This window comes from Macrobrachium nipponense, chromosome 32, assembly GCF_015104395.2.
Source record: "Macrobrachium nipponense isolate FS-2020 chromosome 32, ASM1510439v2, whole genome shotgun sequence".
Taxonomy (NCBI): Eukaryota; Metazoa; Arthropoda; class Malacostraca; order Decapoda; family Palaemonidae; genus Macrobrachium; species Macrobrachium nipponense.
Window position 1 is genome coordinate 6,324,663 of NC_061094.1, and position 10,000 is coordinate 6,334,662.

The 10,000-nt window shown below is 38.4% G+C and overlaps 1 protein-coding gene across 1 annotated transcript in view; it reads right to left on the reverse strand.

Moving 5' to 3' along the window:
- LOC135207187 (DE-cadherin-like) overlaps positions 1–10,000 on the reverse strand; it is a 176,725-nt gene that overhangs the window by 166,038 nt on the left and 687 nt on the right. Inside the window, 1 exon segment of the mRNA XM_064238757.1 lies at positions 9,858–10,000. This exon segment is cut by the window's right edge and continues 153 nt beyond it. Coding sequence (XP_064094827.1) covers positions 9,858–10,000 — 143 coding nt within the window.

Sequence of the window (10,000 nt, forward strand, 5' to 3'; positions counted from 1 at the left end):
TAAAAAAAATAAGACTGCAAGGCAGCAGTTTCCACAGTTGTTGGCGTGGGCCTAGCCTTTTACTAAAAAAAAGTAAGACTGCAAGGCAGCAGTTTCCACAGTTATTGGCGGTGGGCCTAGCCTTTTACTAAAAAAAAAGTAAGACTGCAAGGCAGCAGTTTCCACAGTTATTGGCGGTGGGCCTAGCCTTTTACTAAAAAAAAGTAAGACTGCAAGACAGCAGTTTCCACAGTTATTGGCGGTGGTGGGCCTATCCTTTTACTAAAAAAAACGTAAGACTACCAGGCCGCAGTTTCCACAGTTATTGGCGGTGGGCTTAGCCTTTTACTCTGAGCTTTAGCCTAACAAAAAAAAAAGTAGACTACAGGCAGCAGTTTCCACAGTTACTGGCGGTGGCCTAGCCTTTTCTACTAATAAAAAGTAAGACTGCGAGGCAGCATTTCCAAAGTTATTGGCGGCAGGCCTAGCCTTTTACTAAAAAAAGTAAAGACTGCAAAGCAGCAGTTTCCACAGTTATTGGCGGTGGTCTAGCCTTTTACTAAAAAAAAAGTAAGACTACCAGGCCGCAGTTCCACAGTTATTGGTGGTGGGCCTAGCCTTTTACTAAAAAAAAGTAAGACTACCAGGCAGCAGTTTCCACAGTTACTGGCTGGCCGTTTTGGGCCTAGCTTTGTTTTACTAGTAAGACTGCTTTAAGGCAGCAGTTTCCAGTTATTGGCTGTGGGCCTAGCCTTTTACTAAAAAAAAAGTAAAGACTGCAAGGCCAGCAGTTTCCACAGTTATTGCTGTGCGGAGCCTAGCCTTTTACTACGTAAGTAAGGACTGCAAGGCAGCAGTTTCCACAGTTATTGGCGGCAGGCCTAGCTTTTACTAAAAAAAGTAGACTGCAAGGCGCAGTTTCCACAGTTATTATGCCGTGCAAGGAAGCTTTACTGATAAAAAAAAGAACTGCAACCGCAGCAGGTCCACAGTTAATGCGGCAGCTAGGCTCCTTTACTTTACAAAAAAAAAGTAAGACTGCAAGGACACCAGTCACCATATGCGCAAGCCTTTAGCTCCTTACAAAAAAAGAATGCGGCAGCAGCCTTAGGCTACTTTTAAAAAAAAGTAAGATGCAAGGCAAACAGTTTCCACAGTTATTGGCGGTGGGCCTGCCTTTTACTAAAATAGTAAGACTGCAAGGCAGCAGCTGTTCTTATATTCGCCTGTTACGACACGCAGGACCTACGGTGGTAGTATTCTTACACCCCTACCACAGCGTGGTCCTAGTATATGCGTATACAGCATACGATAAATAATACATTTGGGTTGTCTAATCTAGTTACATTTTCATGTACCTTTGGGCGTTAATGGGAATGTGTTACCTGTCGTACCTATGTGAACTCTCGAGAGAGACTGAGAGTTTCCAGCCCTGTGATTGGCTTATCAACAGCCAGTCAGGAGCGTCGTAGGGACTGGCCTAGACATCAGATGCACTGTTGATGTGAATCTACTATAGTGCAGGGGTGTAACCAAACTTTCTCCTTAAAAGATACAAGTATTGATATTTATTTATCGAAATACTGATGGGAGGTTTCCAGCATCCGCTATCTCAGACTTTGAAGCATCTGTTAGTTTCTTCGGCATCTCATTCGTCAGCAGATTTTACAGGGATATGAATAATAATATAGAATTTAGTCCTAAGGCCGAGCGTTGGGACTTATCGGGTTATTTAGTGCTGAAACGGATTGAAAGGTGTAACAGGAGGAAAATCTCAAAGCAGTTGCACTATGAATCAATTGTTGGGCGAAGGTGGAAACTGAGATGCTCGAAAGAGAATATGAACAGAGATACAGTAAAAGGAATGAATGGGGTTACAGATAGGGGCCGAAGAAGGGACGCTGCAAAGAACCTTAAGTAATGCCTACAGTGTACCGTGAGAGGTGTACCGACGGCACTATCACCCTACGAGAGGGAGAGAATGAATGAAAAGTCGCTCATTGCACTGGTGAAAAAAATAACCATGTTTACTTTCAGGTCACTTCTAATCTTTAATAAAATGTACAGCACTAATGTTGCTTATATCTGTCCCTTGCAATATGAATTAACCCCATGACAAAGTTTTTAAAAATTGTAATTTAATGTGCGAAATATAAATAAAAAACATAAATAAAAACAAATCCTTCGGCCCAGCCCTGTGAAAGCTGATTATTTTATTAGCTCAGTGGTTTGGTAAAACTATTAGGATAATAATAGTACAGGTTTTTATTGAAAACAATGGCTATTTCAGCCGCGTTTATTTTGTATAGAAGCTTTTCTATTCTCCATATTACTGACCTTCCTTCTGTACTCAAATTGGCTATTAAAACACCAAGTGGGGATTCATATTTGTCAAATTGAATATATATTATACATCTGATAACCACTACGTTTTTTTATATGAATTCCCCATTTGGCGTTTTAATAGCCAGCTTGAGTACAGAAGAATAATCAGTAATAAGAAGAAATAGATAAACTTTTATACAAAATAAACGGGTGAAATAGCCATTAGTTTCAATAAAACCTATGCAGGTCGTCTTCCAGAAAACAACAACAACAACAACAACAACAATAATAATGATAATGATAATGATAATGATAATGATAATGATAATGATAATGATAATGATAATGATAATAATAATGATAATAATAATAATAATAATAATTATGTTGTAAAGAAATAAAATGTAACATTATTATGAATTTTGCTTTACACGCATTCAGAATTTGCGACCCCGAATATATAGACGGTGAACTTAAACACATCACGGCTACTTTTAGAAGTCTTAGATATCCCCCTCACTTCATTGAGAAAGCAATTTCGCTAGCAAGGAAGTCGTTCTATGGACTTAGAGATAATACCAGGGAAAAACCAAAAAGATATGTGTCCCTTCCCTTTAATCCAGAAGTGAAGAATATAAGCGGGCATATAAACAAAAGTCAGAAGGAAACTAAATTATGTTCAAATATGAAAATACAATAAGACGCACCCTCGTAAGAAACAATAACAATGATAACAATCCCATAGTCCCAGGCGTTTACGAACTACCGTGTATGGATTTTAATAGTAAATATTTTGGCGAGAGTGGACGGGGACTGGATATACGTTTGGGTGAACATAGGCGAGCTTATGAACTACAATCGCAAAACAGCGCAATAGTAGCTCAGGAATGATCATAGACCCAACTGGAATGAGGCTAAAATTATCTTTAAAGGTAACAATATAAATGTAAGACGACTACTATGAGATTCAGGGCCTCTGTAACACGGTTTTTTCGCAATAACCTTTTATCTAAGCATTCCATAAATATAACGCTTATTCAGAATACATATTATATCTACACATAAATTTTGACTGTATTCTGCATTACGCAGGTTGAATAAATTTGGTACTTATAATGTAAAAGTGACTCTTTTTGAAGACGGGCCAACTTACTCAGAGAAAAGGTTTCGAACGCACTCGTTACGTAACTTATGACAGCATATCTTCCCTCTTTCTCGATGGATGATTGGCTATACGTAACGAAGGCTAAACCTCTGGCAACAATGACATACAAATTTAAATACAAGCAAAGCAGTACACCTTTATGAACTCTGGAACCTCTCCACTGATAATTGTCATAATGAACAAACCAACAAAATATGTTAATAAATACAAAAACACTTCGATTATTAGTCTAACTCCCAAAATAAGTTTCTTAAAAAATTACAGTCTACTTTATAGGTCACAATCAGATTGACAAGATGTAGGGAATAGTTGGTAATTATCAAAAACATAGTAGACAAGCTTGATTTGATAACTGCTATATCCAATGTCAAGCAATTTTTATTTATTGGCTATCTACCTATTTACTGAAAAAAATATCAGGTACCGTATATTGGCTTTAAACTATCACCAATAATTATCGTCAGAATGATGACTTCATAAGGATCCACCCACTTTCGCCTCGTTATAATTCAGGATAACACTGAAGGCTACCATGGGCATTGTTGGATTAGAAAATTTAACTTCTGGCTATAAAAACTAATTTCTCGAGTAGTTGTAAGAAGTGCTAAATGATCCTCAAGGATCCCAGCAGTTGGCCTAAACGTTTAATTCATGTATATTACTGCTATACTGTTGCGGCACTACTGCTACAGTAGTATTATTACGCTGGCACTGATACCCCACCCACATCTATGTATCGTTCCGCCATTCATAAAGTCTTTGGGTTTCAGAGCCGATGGAGTTTCTGTCTGTTGGATGGGCGGGGCAACATTTCGTCAAAAGGTGTTTGTTTACCTTGCTTACGTAATGAATGTTTTTCGACTCTTGGCTCGTAATCATTAGCCATGGCATCGGCTAGAACATTTTTACTCTATAAAAATTAAAACTATCGGGTTTAGGTTATTGATAATGCTGACAAAATTTGTGTGTGGTTGTAAAATATACATATGTCAACTTTCAGCTACATCCGATGCTTTGACAAGGAGCAAAGTCCAAATAACCGTGTTACAGAGACCCTGAATCTCAAAGTAGTGGAGGGAGCTGCTATAAGTTTAGGAGAATCATTCAAAGGAAACAAGTCTTTTGTCAACGAAGACCCATTTGTTAATTTTTATATTACTAGTATGTTTTTAAAAGATTTTAACTGTAGGACAGGCTCTGTTTTTCCCTCTCCTGATGCTGTTCCTGCCTTGCCTCTCCCAGTCCAGGTAACCGCTGCCCCAGGGGAGTCTGGTTACGGTGCCCAATCTACGCCACCGGATGAAGGACTTCCTGCATCGTTGCAACAACCTCAGCGGAGATCCAACAGAATTGCAGCCAGAAGGATTGATAGGGGAGGGGATATCACTTAGTTGGAGTTAACTGCCCTCTTTCTTCGCCTGGCCCATTAACGAGCTAACGGCCGTTGTCAACGATCTTCAACGACTCTTGTTTTTAAATTTACCTCTGCACTTGTTGTAACTTAGTGTTCATTTGGACTGAAGATGAACCCAGGGAAGGGTTCGAAAGCTTTCTGTAAAGTCTTAATAATTATACACGTACTTTTAACACTTTATATCATTGTGGACCCTTTACAACATTATATATACTCTCGCGATAGAGAGTTTTTCCCTAATAATAATAATAATAATATGTCAGTAGTCACCAACTAACATGATTACCGACAACCACAGCTATGCTCCTGAGCTATACCCAAAATGTGAAAAAGCTGTGAAAGTTCCAGAAATCCATCCTGTGCGGTGCACTGTAGGCATTACTTATGGTTCTTTGTAGTGTTTTTTCTGCCCTTAGCTGCATATCTTTCATTCCTTTCACGATACCTCCGTTCTCATTCTCTTTCTACTCCTCTTACGCCTTTCAAACCTTTTTACTGTCAATTTCCCAGTCAGCGCTGAATGACCTCATAGGTTCCAGCGCGTGGCTCTCCGCCCAAATTATGTATTCTATTCCGTTGCTAGGAATGCATCCTAACCTAACTTACCCCTGACACTAGCACTGAATAATCAGGTACAATAAGTAACGTATTCTCATTAACGCCCCAAAATACATGAAAATGTAACTGTATTTGTATACATTGGACCCACTCCGTATACATAACCATTAATCACATTTTCAGTTTCACTCCTATGTTTTGTTAATTCCTTCGGGATAAGCTCTTCCCTTCTTTTTTGCCGTCTTCCTTTTGTTGAATGTTTTTTCTGCGACTCTGAGCAACTATGGACATTAGGCCTCGTGTCCCGTTGGCCTTTGATCTCGAAAAAATAAAAAAATAATTTCAATTACTCAGCGCGAGAGTATACTACATATGGGGCTTTCAGCTATGGGACCGCCTTCTCTCTCTCTCTCTCTCTCTCTCTCTCTCTCTCTCTCTCTCTCTCTCTCTCTCTCTCTTTTAAATTGTAACCATGTCCTACAAAAGACTTTTTTTAATTGTAGCATATACACACACACACACATATATATATATATATATATATATATATATATATATATATATACATATTTAATTTTTTAACCATGTTCTACATAAAAAAAAAAAACTATTTTTCAATTGTAGCTATGGCACTGGGCTCTCTCTCTCTCTCTCTCTCTCTCTCTCTCTCTCTCTCTCTCTCTCTCTCTCTCTCTCTCTCCTCCTCTCTGTTAATTTTTAACTATAGCATGGCGCGCGCGCTCTCTCTCTCTCTTTGTTAATGGCAACTATGGCACTGCGTTCTCTCTCTCTCTCTCTCTCTCTCTCTCTCTCTCTCTCTCCCTGTTAATTGTAACTAAGGCACTGCGTTATCTCTCTATCTCTCTCTCTCTCTCTCTCTCTCTCTCTCTCTCTCTGTTAGTCCACCGTGAGAACATATTCAAAAATATGAAAAGCGGAAATGAAACAGATGTGGTTTATCTAGACTTTGCAAAAGCTTTTGACAAAGTAGACCATAATATATTAGCAAAGAAAATTAGAAAACACAATATCGTAGATAAAATAGGAAGATGGTTAAAAGAATTTTTACACAACAGAAAACAGATAGTTATTGCAAACGATGAGAAATCGGATGAAACCAAGGTAATATCCGGTGTGCCACAAGGTACGGTGTTAGCTGCAATACTGTTTGTTATTATGATTGAAGACATAGACAGTAATGTTAAGGATTCGGTTGTGAGTAGTTTCGCTGATGACACAAGAATAAGTAGAGAAATTACTTGTGATGAGATAGGAACGCTCTACAAAGAGACCTTAACAAAGTATATGATTGGGCAGAGGAAAATAGGATGGTATTTAACTCTGATAAATTTGAATCAATAAATTATGGAGACAGAGAAGGAAAGCTATATGCATATAGGGGACCTAATAATGAGACAATCACAAAATAAGGAAGCAGTTAAAGACCTTGGTGTGATGATGAATAGGAACATGTTTATGCAATGATCAAATAGCAATTCTTTTGGCAAAATGTAAGCAAAAATGGAATGTTGTTACGGCACTTCAAAACAAGAAAAGCTGAACACATGATTATGCTTTATAAAACATATGTTCGTATGTCCACTTGAATATTGCAATATGATATGGTACCCACACTATCAAAAGGATATTGCACAAATAGAGAGTGTACAAAGGTCCTTTACAGCTAGAATAGAAGAAGTTAATGACCCCTGACTACTGGGAAAGACTACAATCCTTAAAATTATATAGTCTAGAAAGGAGAAGAGAACGCTACATGATAATTCAGGCATGGAAACAGATAGAAGGAATAACAGAAAATATCATGGAACTAAAAATATCAGAAAGAGCAAGCAGAGGTAGATTAATAGTGCCCAAAACAATACCAGGAAAAATAAGGAAAGCACACAGGACATTAATCCACTACGCACCAGGCATCGATAATTGCAGCGTCTATTCAATGCGTTGCCAGCTCATCTGAGGAATATATCAGGAGTGAGCGTAGATGTGTTTAAGAATAAGCTCGACAAATATCTAAACTGCATCCCAGACCATCCAAGATTGGAAGATGCAAAATATACCGGAAGATGTACTAGCAACTCTCTGGTAGACATTAGAGGTGCCTCACACTGAGGGACCTGGGGCAACCCGAACGAACTGTAAGGTCTGTAAGGTAAGGTCTCTCTCTCTCTGAGGATGCTGTTGTCACCAAAGATCAGTGAACATAGTTTTTAGTCTTTACACTTTCACGTATCTTTGGGCATTAATGGGGATGTGTTCCTTATTGTACCTGATTATTATTAAGTAATATAAGTATAAATATTTATTTATCAAAATATTAATATATCATTTATCAAAATATTTCGGGAAGGTTTCCAGGAAGCGAAGATTCCCTCCCTCTTGGTCAGGCAGAATCTGGGTAGAATGTTGTGCCCTGGGGCAAGTTAGGTTTGGATGTATTCCTCGCAATGAAATGGAATATTTAATCTAGGCCCAAGGCCAAGGGCTGGTACCAATGAGGTCATTCAGCGCTGAAAGGTTTGAAAGGTGTAACAAGAGAACCTCAAAGCAGATGCAACCTTGAAACAGGTGTCAGGAGAGGGTTCAAGAATGTAAGATGGAAGAAAGAGAATATGAATGGGGGTACAGTAAAAGAAATGAAAGCTAGGGGCAGGAGGGACGCTGCAAAGAACCTTAAGTAATGCCTACTGCGCACCACGTGAGGTTTACTGACGGCACTAACCCCTTATGGGGTTGGAAAGGCAAGGCCCAAGATTATCATATTCCGAAGGTGGCCTCATACCAGCACCACATTCATTCATACATCACAATGAATATCCGGCCATGGTGATTATCCTGACTATTTCTAGCCATTCCCTAATCCTTAAATGAAGTAGCTCATAGTGACTATATTTTGGGTGCACAAATAATAAGATATTCTAGACTAGGTCAAGTCCTTTTCTTGAAGCTTCCAGAGAATATGGTTTTCATTCGAAAGAAGAAACAGAAGGTAATGGAAAATGCAGAAAGCGGAGATCAGTCATCAGGAAAAACAGATAAATTAGGAATTAACAAATAAGTACAAAGGTAAGTAAAATATCAAAATATAAGTTGAATTGCATTAGGGTAGTATAATGGATGACTGACTGATTTTTGAGATCTAGGCTGCGAAACCAAGTACTGGGCACTTTCGGGCATTCAGTGTTTAGGATGGTCAAGAGGGGGAGCTGGAGTGGTTGGACAGGAAGATAAGGAGATCCAGAAACTACAGAAAATGGAGTACAAGGAGCTAAAGGTGGGAATGGGAGAAAACCCCACAAATGCAGCAAGAGGTAACAGTTTAACTTAAGGCATTATACAACAAGGCTGAAAAAAAGAGGAGGCGAGATTGGGGGTAAAGGAATTGAAATTGGAATATAGAGTTTAGACCAAAGCCCAGGCACTTGGAATTATGAGGTCATTCAGCGCTGAAATTGAGAGTAACAAGGCAGGATCCGACCTCCAGCTTACTCAAGACATGTGAAAGATTTTTCCCTTTATGCATAAGTTGTAAATATTATTTTCCTAACTTATAATGTAAATTAAAGTGTAAATATTATTTTCCTAACTTATAATGTAAATTAAAGTGTGCAAAAATCTATGGTTAAACAGAGACTTGTTTCGTCAACGAAAATTTAAATAAATACGCTATATTTATTAGAAATAATTTTCCTGTACTGTTTAATATGCACATTCTTTAATTTTTCAAATCTTCATTCTAATAAATAAATCATGACTATATCCTAGAATTCCAGTATGTTTAACTCAATGCGAAACACCTTTTTCAGAACTTCTTGGGCTCTTCCATAGGCCTCTCCTACCAAAACCCCAACAAGAACATGAATAAGAACAACAACAAAGTATTTTGTACGCTTACTCCCCAAGTAAGCAAAAAGCTTTTAAAGGTGCAACAGGAGGAAAACATTGCACTATGATACAATTGTCAAGAGAGAGGGTAAAGTAAGGAATGAAAGGAGTTGTAGCATCTAGGGGCCGAAGGGACGCTGCAAAGAACCTTAAGTAATGCCTGCATTGCACTGAGTGAGGTACACTGACCTCACTACCCACCCACCTGTGTATGTGTGTGTGTGAGTAGTTTTATTTCCTATGGTTTTCACTATTACCCTGAAGGTGACGATACTATGAAGCCTGGTATAATGATGTTTGAATGGACTTGCCAGTCATATTCTTACTGACCAGCTAAAGTGGAATATAATTTTGAAAGAACTGGCATCTTCTCAATATAAGAAAAAAATAATGACTTTAACTATGCCACAATCTAAACAATAATTAGAAACTAACCACTGTCTGTGATAATATTTCTCCGGAACATACACATACAACGGAATAGATTAGAAGGCTAAAAATAAAAAGGTTTACCTTTCAAAACGTCATTCTTCGTGGACGAGGCGAGCGAAGAGAATGTCGTGATATTTTTATAGTCCTTATCATAATAATCCTCGGAGCACCACGCAACTGTGCAACAGTGCCGTAAAAAGACGGCCAAACAAATAAACGCATTC